The sequence below is a fragment of the Ammospiza nelsoni genome, chromosome 5 (genome assembly GCF_027579445.1).
Source record: "Ammospiza nelsoni isolate bAmmNel1 chromosome 5, bAmmNel1.pri, whole genome shotgun sequence".
Classification (NCBI taxonomy): Eukaryota; Metazoa; Chordata; class Aves; order Passeriformes; family Passerellidae; genus Ammospiza; species Ammospiza nelsoni.
The window spans coordinates 53,262,308-53,276,076 of NC_080637.1; the positions used below are offsets into that span (position 1 = coordinate 53,262,308).

Here is a 13,769-nt window from a genome sequence, read left to right on the forward strand (position 1 = left end):
TCCAGCCTTGAGTTACTGGTCAGTACTACCCACAGATATCTCAGCAGGGCATCTGGTCCTTGGAGGGACCTTGGCAGGTCATGATCACCAGTCCATCAGGCAAGTGGAGGTGCATCACCCATTTGCCATGAATTGTATGTGTTCTCAAGTCCTTCCTTGAATAAAAGCATGATGACGTCTAACATTTTTTGAAGGTCTGGAGCTTGTAGAAATTTTTGTATTTAAGTAAATTTAACTGGCATCTATTTACTTTCAAGAACTTTATTTGGGTGTGAAAATCCCTCATATACCTTGCACAACTGTACAAATAACACTTATGTCCATTTTAGACATAAACATGGTTATTGTCACACTGGGTGCTATCAAAGATTTTATTTACAAAACAACTACTAAAATGCCTGTTGTCATATTTCCATTTATTTATTTCTTACCCATAGGGTAATAGGTCCACCATAATTGCTTGGTGCATTTTATAATACAGAAGAAAAAGCTATGTTAATAAAAACTAACAAAAACTCACAAATAGCTACAAATCTGAAGGAAAATGTCTAAGAAAAATTCTCCCCAAAATACAATACATTTTTCCACACATACACAGTACAGAATAACTTCAAAGGCACAGCTTTGAATTTTGCTTTTATAGATGTATAGAGAATTATCACCACGGGAAGAAATTGAGAGAACAGTTTCATACCTGACAATAGATAATTAAGCAAATAATCATGTTTGCATTGTCATTTTCTTTATATAATTGCTTCATATCATCATATTTAACATATGTGGCTCTGAATTCAAAATCTTCCCAGTCCCAAGTTCCTTCTTACCTTGTCATTACTAACCAGAGAAGTTAGATTTTTCCAGATTGTGCAAACTCAACACAAATACATATATAATAAGAACAACAGTCAACTTAAGGCAGTGTATAATTCAATGCTACATGTCTTTTCTTCTCTTTTGTAAAGATCAAACTTACTAGATCAGCAGAAAGGTGCATCAATATACAAAGTTAGGTGTAAACTGAAACCTACAGCAACACATGTCCTTTTAAGGAACCAGATAGAGGAATGGATATGAGTAAGTGATGACTTGGCAGAATGGTTTTTAAGGAATGCGTTAAGAGCTTAAAAGAACAGATGATGGAGTTTTGCTGAGGGCAAATTTCCTGTCTTTAATTCAAATTATAAATGGGTCCTGTTTCAGTACTTTTTTTTGTAAGACTCATTAATGTTTGTCAATAAGAGAGGGGGTAAAACTGGCTCATTCAAACTTAGAGCACACAGGGTTGTCCCAGAATTAAAAAAGGCACCGATCGGCCCAAAGAGTGGTCTAGAACAGCACAAAAGTGTTTTTCAGCTACAGGAACATTCGGTTATACTGGTCTGCAATCTGCCCATATCAGGAAAAATATTTATCTGCCCAGGATCTTTTCCATTTTCACCTTCCTTGAAGAACGTCGACAAAAAGTCCCACATGGCATGAAGCTTTTGTAACTCCTGTACAGTGGGAGTGTGTGGGCTCAGCTTATAGTAGTCATCTTCATTTAGCCCAGCCTGTAGTGGCTTCCCCATTGATGTATGCAAAGCCGGGAAAGTGTTGCATGTGCTCGTACTCAGAATTCCTGCGTGCTGTCAAGGGCGCGTACATGTCACTGGAATTGCCGTATCTTGTGGAGTGCATGGAGGAGCTGGTGTAGCAGGAGTTGGCAGCTGGGACCTCTGGCCAGCGCGGAGTCACTGGTGTGGGATGCAGCCTGGGAGTACTGCTCATCAAACAGGGCTCCATTCTTGATGTTGGGCCATTGAAGGGGTACTAGAATTAAAAAAAAAAAAAAAATCAAAGAATCATCTGCCGCATACTTCGTTTTAAAATAAGGGCTGGTGGTGTCGCAATTCTGTGTTTAGAAAAGCCAAAATCGTATGAATTAACGGCTATCCAACAAGGTAGCATACTGAAGGTGAAATATCAGATAACCATTGTCTGCTGTAAACCAAAGTTTCAGGGAAAGTCTTGCAAAATAGTCACTTATTTTAAATACTGAATTAATTTATTGAAGTGCTGGATATATGTGGAAAATAGGAGAAAAATAGATTTAATTAATATTTTTTTCTCCCACTTTTACTCAAAAACTTGCTATTTACTAAGAATCAGAAAATAAAATGTCCTAACTCTTCCTCACTCAAGTGAATTTTGAGGGAGAGGAGCAAAAGAATCTTTATTTCTGGCAAAGTGCCTTCTCTTTAAAATGTTCACAAGACATCCTGACAGTTTCTTCAGGAAAACAGTATGGTCTGGCCCCAAAACCAGCAGCTAATTGGAGAACTTATGGAAAGAGGCAGGCAGGAGGAGAATCTTTCTAGTTCCCAGCTGTTCACAGTGACACTTGGAAACTAGAAATCAAAGTTTGACAAATAGCTTCTACTAAGGAAGGACAAGATAGGAAGGAAAACAGAACAGCTTTTGCCCTCTAGCTACAGAATGCAACAGAAAGTAAATTGTGCTTATGAGGGCTTGCTTAGCATGTATTTATCTTATTGCCTGTCCTGCAGGAGCAGATAATCTGTGTGCTGTCTGAGGAACAGCTCTCCCTGTTTTGTCCCTGTTATCCATGCGCATGACAGAGATGGTGAGGATCCCTGTTACTCTTGGCCAGCCATATATTTTCAGAGCTTCTACATTTTACATCTTTATACCTTTTCTGCAAAAAAGTGTCACAGTTAACATTTTCATATCTTGGGTTGTTTGACACTGTGGTACTTCTCTAACTTGAAAGCTGTCACCAAAGCAGGACTATGACTTCTGATACTTACAAATCTTGCAAGTGGCATGCCAAAGCTTTCTACTGCTGCAAAACTCCTCATGTTTTGGAGGCTTATGGAGAGAACAGCTGGAGTAGGTGCTCCTAGGAGGGGAGGTAGCAGAGATTCCCAAGGGGTCTCATTACATTACACCAGTGTGGATGGGCCCGGGGTTAATCAGTTGCATAAGCAACTGTTACATAACCCCAAGGCAATTGCAGCAGCGTCTTCATGAGGACTTTGTGATGTCTCTCTTCAGAGCACAGCCAGGAAGGCAGGCCAAATATGCCTTGACAAACATATTTGAACAGTTCACAAGCCTCAGGCAGCTCAGAGCCACACATTTGCCACTCCTAACTAGAGAGGAGAAAAAGACTTTTTGACCAACATACTGTAGTTAGCGATTTAGCACATCCCTGTGTGTCCCGGGGACACAGGCCAGTAGGCAGATGAGAGGGAAGACATCAAAGGTGTTATCTAGCCTGTACTTCCCATCACCACACAGGCTGGATCTACCTGTGCCATCACACTGCTGAAACGGGGCATTAAACTGCAGCACCACCCTGGAACATTGACATTTCAACACTGTTCTGCTAATCCAGCTCCGGAATAAGCTGTCCTGATGTCGGGATCATTAGCTTGTCAGAGTGACCCCAAGAAAAGTTCGAAAGTCTCTTTTCCCAGCCCGGCGCTTGAAGAAGGAGTTAGGGCTCTTCATTTCTCAGTTTCAAGGTTGTTTATTTTATCTTATCTATAAAAAATTTTCTCCTGCCCTGACGAGGTCAGCAAGACAGTCTGAGGCACTCTGCCTGCCCACATACAGTGTTAGGTCTAAAAACTACGTATACAATGTTTACAATTACCTATCACCTATGTTAGACAGTGAGTTTCTACTCTAAACCAACCTGTAAGTGCCAACATCACAGCAGAAGATGGAGGCCAAGAAGAAGAAGGAGAAAGGCTGGACACACCCAGTTCCCTCCATCTTGCCTCCTGAACCCCCATACCAAAACCCCTAAAATCTACTTTTCCACCCAGTGATAACTTCATTAATATTCTACTTAAACTGTTGTGGCTTGCTGATCTTCATACAAGGTTGGTAATTTGCTCCATGGGTCATAATCAAAACCACAGGCATTTTGGGCTCTGTGCCTGGCAGGAATCTTGGCTGCTCAGGACAGCCAGAGGGATGTCCTGGGTCCTGACATCCTGGCAACACTGACAACAGGTTTCTACAACATCATCTAAATTTCCAAATTCACTCCACAGGAAGTTTTTTTCAGTAGGAAAGCTCAGCAGAGCTTACATACTGAGCAGAAAAAGCCTTATATTCCTTTGAAGGAGAACCAAGTCTTCAGATTTGTTGGCTTTCCAAAAGCTTTCATTGAAGATGAGAACTTCCAATGACCATTAACAATGAAACTCAAGCTTTGAAGCAATATGTGTCACAAGCTAAAAACTTTCTTCCTTGTCTTCAGAAGGGTTTTACTTGATACCAGTTGTGGTGGACTTTGCCTTTATTACCCATTGATCTATACATTAAATCACTGTAGATTCTTGTACTAAAAGAGCGTACCTATAACAGGGTTACCCTAGACTTCTGCCGTAATACACCAGTGATTCTCTCTTGTCTCCTTCACAATGAGATAATTGAGCTATTCTGTTGTTAACCATAACAGAAGCCTTTGCCATCCTGTCTCAGTGCAATTTTCCCTTGAGGTTTTGAAACAAAGGTTGTGACTTCTAACAGGGGAATTACGTGCTTTCATATCCCTTACTAATGCCAAGAGAAATCCGTCTTCAGCCAGGATAATTTGCTATTTGAAAATTTGTAGGCTGCAAAAACATTCACCTGTCATCAAGAAGAAGAGAATAAACTCTGGGAATATTGTGGTGGGTCCCCTTGTTGTACACAGCAATATGTGGGGAAGCCACATGATGTCTTTTTGGTCGTTTGGAACCACAAAACTTGCGCCAGCGAGTGAATGAAATCTTGGCTCCCAGAATGAACTTCAGGATGCACCAAAAAAGAAGGATTTTCCTCCTCCAATATGCAGCCCAGAGGCCATGCCTAGGCTTACTGAGAAGGCAGGGGAATGGCTCTGCATAAGGGGACAGGATACAGTGTGCTGCTTTTCCTTTTCATCGAGCGCACTCGATGCAGCTGTGTTTATGAATGTGTCATGAATGTAAAAAGAATAATTGCTTGAAAATAACATAGACTCTAAATATCCAGTATTTTACAATAAATTCTGTTATGACTGAATGCAAGATGGAAAGTTTTGTAATGGTAGGTCAGCTAATCACAAATGACTCAGTGGCTTCTTTTTCCCTACAGTGAAGAGACTATTGAAAGACAATATTTTTAAAGTACTCGTTGGCCCCTGCCTGACTATTAACTCACCCAATGAAGCATCTATTCAGCCTTGTTGGAGTGTCCAAAGCAGAGCCATCTGGGCGGATGCCTGCCCATGCTGCCTGAATCACTTTTCACACTCTACATCCGGTTAATGAAGAGTGCTTAAGCTGAACTCAAAACACTGGGGCCTAGTGATCTTTGCCAGATATAAAAGCGACATTTGTTGGAGGACTCTTGACAGGAAATTACCATTTTCTGGGTTGACTCACACTTGTTACTACTGCTGCCATTAGACCTAGACAAGAAGCCCTTTAAGCCTGTGAGACTTTGAGCAGATTATTGTTAAGGCCTTGCCCAAAAAAGTAAAATTAATTCCATTTATTTTAGTATTATTTTAGAAAATACAACATTAAATATGTCTTCCCATGAAGTGAAGGCTGAGGTTCTACAGTGAAAGGATGGAGAATAATCTCTTTATCCTTATTTTCAACTCACCAACCAATTATAAATGGAAGTGAAAGGTTTCAGTGTCCAAACAGCAAAATATTTTCCTTATGAATGTGGCTCTGACTTTACATTGTATTAGCTCCCACTTTGCTGGATGCTGTAAATTAACATTGCATGCTAGCCACTACTTTAGGACTTGCAAGTAACACATACCAGAAACTACTGAACTGTGGAGAGCTGGCTATAAATTAACTTCATAAAAATATGCTTAAATCTTATAAAATTACATAATTGATACTATTGATTAAAGGCATCTTTATCACCCTAAATTTACCCTTTTTTCCACAAATTGAACCTTATTGAATCTGTTAATTAAGCTGAATGAAACTTTGAAGTCCATCTAAGGGATTTTGGTACTTTTGGGAGTGGCATTTGGAGCCTTAGGAAAATGCTATTTGTAATTATCTCAAATGAAGACATCTGTTTCCTGTTGCATTCAATACATAATTACTTCAATTACATGCTAACAGTCTCAAGGCCCTTATAAAGGCATACAGTTGGGGAACAATGACTCTTGCTGCATGGGTGGGATTTGGGCAGTATTTCTGTCTTTCTGTCATTACCAGCTGTTTGATGACAGAGTGGTTATTGGGGAGGGTGTTATTCTTACTGCACTGGTATAGTCATGAGTTTATAATGTGTATAAGCTGGAAGATTAAGAACTTTTCCCCTTTTTTTTTTCCCAAAGTAGATGAGCCAGAACAACATGAATGGACACTGAAGCATGGGCTCTGTCTGAGAGAGGATTTCTTTGGCTCCCCCATTGTCACAAAAAAGTTACTACTGTTTTCCAGTACTGCTTCTAGAAAATCCTGCTGCAGAGATATATGAAGTGAAGACATGGTTTAGTGGAATTGTGGCATGCAGTATTTTACAGAAAAACTGAGTCGTGCTTCATGCTGCACCCTGGGAAGTTTTATGAGACCATTGCACTCCACAGAGCAGTTCAGGAGAGTCAGAGTAATAACACTGCTTACATTTCCTTTAACTATGGCCCAAACACTGTGCTCTGGGCCTCTGAGAGGTGCAGACCTGACCTACTGCTGAACAGCAGACTGTACTGCTGCGCATTTTCCAGAGGGATTTGTTCTGCTGCCCACGCCATGGAAGTAAATTATGATCTTCATAAATGCAGCTTAAAGGCAGCAAAAACAAACAAACAAATAGATTCATTCTTGTCTTTAAGATAGGAGCAGCATGGTACAAAAGGAGCAACGTTGCTGTGCTGCTTCTATGGCTCTCTGTCACCTGAGATTGACTGTTTGGAGATGGCTGTTCCATTTTGGAAGCAGCAAAGGAGAAAAGGTAAAATGAGGCTGTGTTTAGTGTGGCATCAAGGAGGGATTCTCAGATCTAGGTGGCTAATGTGGCAGCTTCTTGGCTGAGCCCTCCTACCTACTCTGAGAGTCAAGTTTGCGCAGAAAGGCTGGAGGGGAGCTCCAGCTCCATCAGGTTCCCTCTTTAGCACAACTGAGAGAACAGGACATTCACAGCCCCGCAGTCCTTGGATAACTCCAGTGCACAGAGCACCTGTCACAACAGAAACTAAAGAGATGATAATGCTAAATTCTGCAAGAGATGAGAGGGAGGAGGTGAGGAAGGAGTGATGCAGATCTATAATGTCTTGAATGGTGAGAGAAGATAAACAGGGAATGAATATTCACTATTCCTCATCACCCAAAAAACCCTAGGGCACCCAATGCAATAAGAAGGGAATGAGTGTTTCATGCAATGCCTGACAAAGTGCATATGTACAAAAAAGCTCAAAGACAGGGTAATGGAGAGTGGTTTGCTAGAAAAACATCATCCCAACTGCTGCTTCCTACTCAGGATATCCCTAGGTTAGCTCTTGCCGAAGGCATCATAGCTATGCTGGAGAAAGGACTACCTTCTACTTACCCTGCTTCTAAGACTTTTCCTCCACACACCTGTTTCTGGTCGTTGCTAGAGATAGGACCTGTATAACTGAACCTACAGTGTGATTCACTATAGCTACACATTAGGATACTTACAGTTAAAGATGTGCATCTTTATATGTTACCAGATATGTTAAAATGTGTACTACTGCAGATTATTCTAATTATTAGTAGGTTTATTCTTCCTACTAAAAGTGTTAGCATTGAAATCGACAAAGAAAGATTACTGCAGCATGGATTAGTTTGTATTTAAGCAAAAGGTAGAACTATGTGAATTGAAATACTTTGGATAGCCTGAAAGAGGATTAAGACCTGTCCACCGAGGGTGGATGTTGCAGATAAAAGCTGTGCTCAGAAGCCAGTCAAGCCTACACTGTGACTTTGTGAAGATGTTGTAACTCCCTGCTAAACTCAACATAGGTTGATGAGACCTCTCAGTGGCTTTAGGCAAGAGTTGTTGCGTATCTTTGACCCTGGCACTTGGTACCTAAACTACAGAAGCAGAAGAAATAAAGAACTGATGAAATGAAGTCTCTGTATAGATGTGTTTATGTATACACACACACACAAAATAATCCCCTTCTATATGACGGTGGAGTAGCACCAGAATATCGTATGCAATCCTGCACTATGGCTTAGAGAATTAGGTAGTAACAGATCAATCTGTAGATCATTTTTCATTTGTCTGCCAGGCCCTTGGCCAGTAAGCCAAGTCAAGAAATGAGCAATCAGGCCTGGAATTACAAGTAAGGAACTGTTCTGAGAATTACTCACAGATGGTGAGGGAAGAAGAAAAAATTGGGATTAAGACCAAGGTTTGAACAGACTGTTCCTGTCATCAAAAAGAGTCTTAGCCATCAGGGGAAATTAGCAGCCTCTACTGCCAGACCCCCACCACCTGCACTTTTTGAGATCTGTAAAGTAATACTGAATAATAAATATTAAAATAGTAAATAGTAAAATATCTACATCTGTGTGACTTCTTCCCCAGCACAGCCTCACTCTCAAGATTCCAATGACAAAATCAAAATTCTCAAAGTAGCTGATAAAACCTGAAGTGTGTCACTCTCTTCTATAGAAAGAGGTTGGATATGATGTTCTTCAAGAGCAAAATAGTTATTAATAGCTGCAGCTTAAACCCCACCACAACTACATGCCACCTGCTTTGGCTCAGATCCTTGTTTGGGACAAGGGCTCTCCCTGAATCCATGTTTGTAGAGAATTTATCACACACACAGATTGTTTGGGTTTTTTTTCCCCAAAGGAGTTAATCCCTAGACACTGTTCTAAAGAGCATGGTAGAATAGTTGCTAAAGTTGAGCCAAAGTTCTATATTTGGCCAGAATGTAGATTATAACAAAGAGTTCTTTTGAAAGTTATGGTCAAAGCCTCCTCTTCCCAGCTGATTATACTCCCACAGCTCTGCACATTGCAGCCCCTTTGGTTTCAAGTATAGTGGCAGCTGTTGATATATTCATTGTAAATTTGGCTTCCTGTATTTTGATTTTGCAACATCACGAGTCCTACTGCAACTCCTTTCAACACGTTCCCCTCACAAAGACCATTAGAAAAAGAGCAGTTCCCTAACATCTTATTAGGGACATCTTACGAACTTTTTTTTTGTTAAAAGTAGCTAAGAAAGGACTTATTATCAAAGCTAACTTAGCTAACTTCGCTTTAAAAACACTGTCAGCAAATTTTATATCAAACTGTTAAGTAATTTGAAATAATTTTTCAAAAGTAAGGTTCCAGTTTGTAACTCCTCTTAATACCGAGCAAGCACATTGATATGGTTTTTTTGGCTGTGTTCTGCTGTGCAATTCCATCTCAGTTTATAAGCAGAATGAGAAAGAACATGCCACATAGAAATTGAAATAGTTTTCCTTTAAAGTGTGATCATTAAAGCATAGCTGTTCTTCATATGTCTTCAGAATAGTGTTTCAAAGACTAGCAAGAGAGAAAAAAATGATCTGACATCTGCACTTGTAGAGACAGCCTACTACAGTGTGAAAGATGTTTGCCTGAGTTCAGTGTTTGCTACTGTTTGCATACAGCATGTTAACCAGGATATGAGTAAACTAAAAATGTGTTGATCTTGATTTGCTTTACTTGTTTCTTGAGATAACAGGGTAAGACCTATACTGACAAATGGAAGAAAACAAACCTGTCCCAGGATGCTGCACTTCAATGTTCATTCACTTTCCTGCTGAAGATGGAGCAGCTGCAAAAACCCTCAGACAAAGCCAGACACCTCATGTAGTCTGATAGACCAGGTGCTACAAATGGATGAGAAGTTGTAGCTCGTCCTTTCCCTAAGTCATTGCTGAGCTGCTCCAAATGAACATCTTGGGTTTGTACAGGTCTCAAAAAGCTTTAAGGAGATCAATACCATGATTCTTATCTTACAGCTAGGGAAAATTAAGCATAAAAAGGAGAAATAACTCCTTAAGGTCATGTGGCAGATTGATTCTGAAGACCAGAATAAGATGCAGCTTTTTTGTGCTCAGTTTCAAAGCACTACCAAATTCATTTGCATCTGGTATGAAACTGTTGCAGTCAAGTGATGATAGTTAAGCATGGCAGTCCCTCACACACTGTTATAAATTTCTGGTAGAGGGTAAGTGGTGCTATGTGAATGGAAGTGGAATACCCCGATGCCATCACCTTCTGCCTGTGTCTGCCCTTTGCCAGTCTTCCAGCAGAGAGCCCAGAGAGGAGCTGCCTACACTGAGTAAGCACCAACTGCATGAGCCCTCCAACAGTGGCACTACTTTGGAATTCTTGCCAGATCTGATCTTCACACCTCCTCAGTGCTGGCTCCTACTGGCTCAGCTTTGTGAGGTGGAAGAGTTATTGGTATAATTTCTGAATATTTTAGTAGGAGACCACAGGATACAGGTTGAACAACTTCTGCAGTGGTGTCCTGAAGTTATTAAAACTATATGCAGAACTCACTGTTTTGGCAAATTCCTAAACATGGGTATCCTCAAAAGCAGAGACCCCAAAAGAACTCACTATGGCCTCTGCATCTTCAGCTAAATGAAAACACTTTTATTTCTTGTTAGAGATTTCTTCCTGCTCGCAACTCCTAAGAATCATACAAATAGTTGTAATTGTTTTCCTTTAGCTACTCCTTAAAACAGAAACAGATCCAGACTGCTGGATTTTAGAGTTAATACTTTATACCAACAATCAAAAGCTACTTCTGATCTCCACTGAAATGAAAAGATACCTAGGTAATATTCGAAAATAAAAAATAAGAGGAGCCATCGATAACTAGACAGCTTATGGATTCAGACAGCTAATGTGCTGATAAATTTTAAAAAGGAATTGTTTTAAATGTTATAATAACTATCATCAAGTAATAAATGGAGATTACCTGTGAAGAGCTTCTGTGGTAAGCTGAGTAGTGAAGTGGTCCAGAAATAGCAGCATCATGTGGTAAGGATGGATACTGACTCTGCATTGGATGGGGATGCTGGTTGCTATAGCTACCATAGTTGTAACTTCCTGTGTATCTAAAATACATCAAAAGCCACTTTTAGTATGCACAATAATTTATTTGCACTAATCATTCCACAACTTTTATGAAACATACCTTTTCATTTTTAATAGGAGGATCATATTTTAAATCTTTTTCAAAAAGATATTTTCCAGCTCAGATGGGAAGCAGATGCCACTAGTGAAAGTGTGTGTCCAGCACATCAAAGAGAGAGACCCAGCATGTTTCCGTGACTAATTTTAAACTGCAGACTCAGCTCTGCACTTTCTGAGGAGAAAGTGTCTTTCCCTTTTATTGTTACCTAATGCCATGTTCCCAGGAAATTGCTGTCCAGGCTGAGGAAGTATGGTAAGCCCTGACTTGAAGAACTACAATGAGTTCAGCTATCTCCATGTACTTCAGTCAGATGTTCCTTTTTTGGGAGGGAGAGGAGTGAGTTAGTTTGAATCTGAAGCATACAATGTTCAGCTTTAGCACAGCCAACTCCATAAGGGAGTGGGATGTGAGGTTGGAGAACCTGTCTACTCTCTTTGTTGAATTCCAAACTCCTGCCTGGGGGCATCCAGAAGCAAAGGAGGGAGCAGTTTCCTTAGCTACTGAGTCAGTGTTAGCCACCGTTGTTTGAACCATTCGCCAGCAGAAGATGCATGAACACTTTCTGCAATCTCCCCACTTTCGTGAACATGTGAACATCTAATCTTTGTTGTCTCTCAGAAAAGCTGATTCACCTAGATTAAAATGTTTCCTCAAATCACCATAATCCAACACCAGAGGCAAGAAATATCTGCAGAAACAGCAAATTCTCACATATATACACACATAACATAGACACTGTCTTACTGTGGTCTGTTCCACGTCGTGAATACTCTCAGCTCTGGAACCTCTGTGCTGATTTCTGCCTCCACCTAACAGTCATATTTCTGGATAAGAAAGATGTTCCCTTTCTCCTTACCGAGGTTTTCCCAGTAAGACCTTAATAGTGACATTCAAACAGATATCTAAACCTAATCACATCCAAGATGGAATAAGATGCAGGGTTCAAATTAATCTACTGATACCCTTCCAAACAGTTTAGAGTCTTTCGCACAGGGAAAGCACTTCTGGCAAAGTTAATGAGTTTGCAACAAGACTGAGGAACACAGTAAAACCTTTTGAACCTATTTCATTATAGCACCACTTGGGCATTTGCTGATCTCGCTATATTGTTTATTCCTTCTCCATCAATCAGTTTATGACTTGTGTGTTAGTTATGGACATCTGTGAGTTATGCACTGAATCAAATGAGGATGGCACAGAAGAAATACTGCTTAATGAAATCAGCACTGAGAGCTTTAGCAACTGTCCAAAACTTTTCCAGAAGAAATAATGTTACTTAAATTTTTACCTGTAATTGTTTTAATATTGAGCCTTGAGCAAATTTTGGTGATGGAGAATATTAGAATATTATGGTGATAATGTGTCTGTATGACCAAACCGTGGAAATTTTTTCATCTGCAGGTTAACAGTAGTTATTGAATCACTGAGGTTGGAAGGGACCTGTGGAGTCTATCTAGTCTAAACCTCCTGCTCAAAGCAGGGTCCATAAGAGGAGCCTGCCCAGAATTGTGTCCAGCTGGAGTTTCTACATCAGCAAGGATGAAAACTCCATAGCTTTTCTGGGCAGCCTGCCCCAGGGTTTGATCACATTTACATTAAAGCAACTTTTTTATTTTGTAAAGAATTTCTCATACTTCTATTTGTGCTTGTCCTGTCATTAAATACTGCTGGAAGGCACCTGTCTCTGTCTTCTCTACATCCCCCCAGCAGGTATTTATATGCACTGATAAGACCCTCCCTGAGCCCTCTCTGCCTGATGCTAAATAACCTCAGCTTTCTCAGTCTCTCTGTATGACAGATGGTCCAGTCCCACCATCACCATTAAAGTGGCCCTTTTCTGGACTTACTCCAGTATGCCTGTGTCTGTCTGGTACTGGGAAGCACAGAATTGGATCCAGATGTGGTCTCAGCAGTGCTGAGCAAAAGAGAAGAATCACCTCTCCTGACACATGGTACAGTAGGGTTGTTCTCTAGGCACATCTAGCTTTTTCAAACATGGCACAGGAAAACAGGAATCAGAGAAGAAATCTACTTAAGCCTTCTTTTTAGAAAATATCCACCAGGCCTACTGCAGTTTTGAATAGAATTAAATGAGATTATAAAATTAAGACATAATATAATTATAGAATAGCAACAACAGCCAAAGAATTATGATACCAGCATCTTTGGAATACAGACTTAACTACCTCAAGAAACAGCTTTCACCGTATTTTAAAAAAAACCACTAAAGCAGAATTTCATCCAAATCCCAGCAAAAAACACATCAGAAAACCCAAGGCAGTGAGAAGTGCCTTACCCGTGTTCTTCTCTGTGGGGATAAACAGGTATCCGGTGTGTGACAGATGATGAAGGTACGTGTGGGCTCCTCATGCAGGGCAGCTGTTGGGAATTGTCAGCAGGTGACCCAGCAGCTGTTGTCACAGTGTAGGTGAGCGACCATGTGTAGGATTGCATAGCCCCTGCAGACGGAGAGGAGCCAGAGAAACACATTAAACATGGGCTGTCATCCACAGAGGTGCCATGCCTTGAGACAGTTATAGGAAAACAAGCAAACAGGCAATGATCACAGAAAGTGCACTGACCGAAGCGAACAG

At 40.5% G+C, this 13,769-nt stretch overlaps 1 protein-coding gene across 1 annotated transcript in view; it reads right to left on the reverse strand.

Moving 5' to 3' along the window:
* Positions 1-245: 245 nt before the first annotated feature.
* RFX4 (regulatory factor X4) overlaps positions 246-13,769 on the reverse strand; it is a 79,195-nt gene continuing 65,671 nt past the window's right edge. The window contains exons 16-18 of the mRNA XM_059472819.1: positions 13,472-13,634; positions 10,957-11,095; positions 246-1,809 (exon numbers count right to left, since the gene is read on the reverse strand). Coding sequence (XP_059328802.1) covers positions 1,537-1,809; positions 10,957-11,095; positions 13,472-13,634 — 575 coding nt within the window. The 3' untranslated portion in view covers positions 246-1,536. The remainder of the gene's footprint in view (positions 1,810-10,956; positions 11,096-13,471; positions 13,635-13,769) is intronic.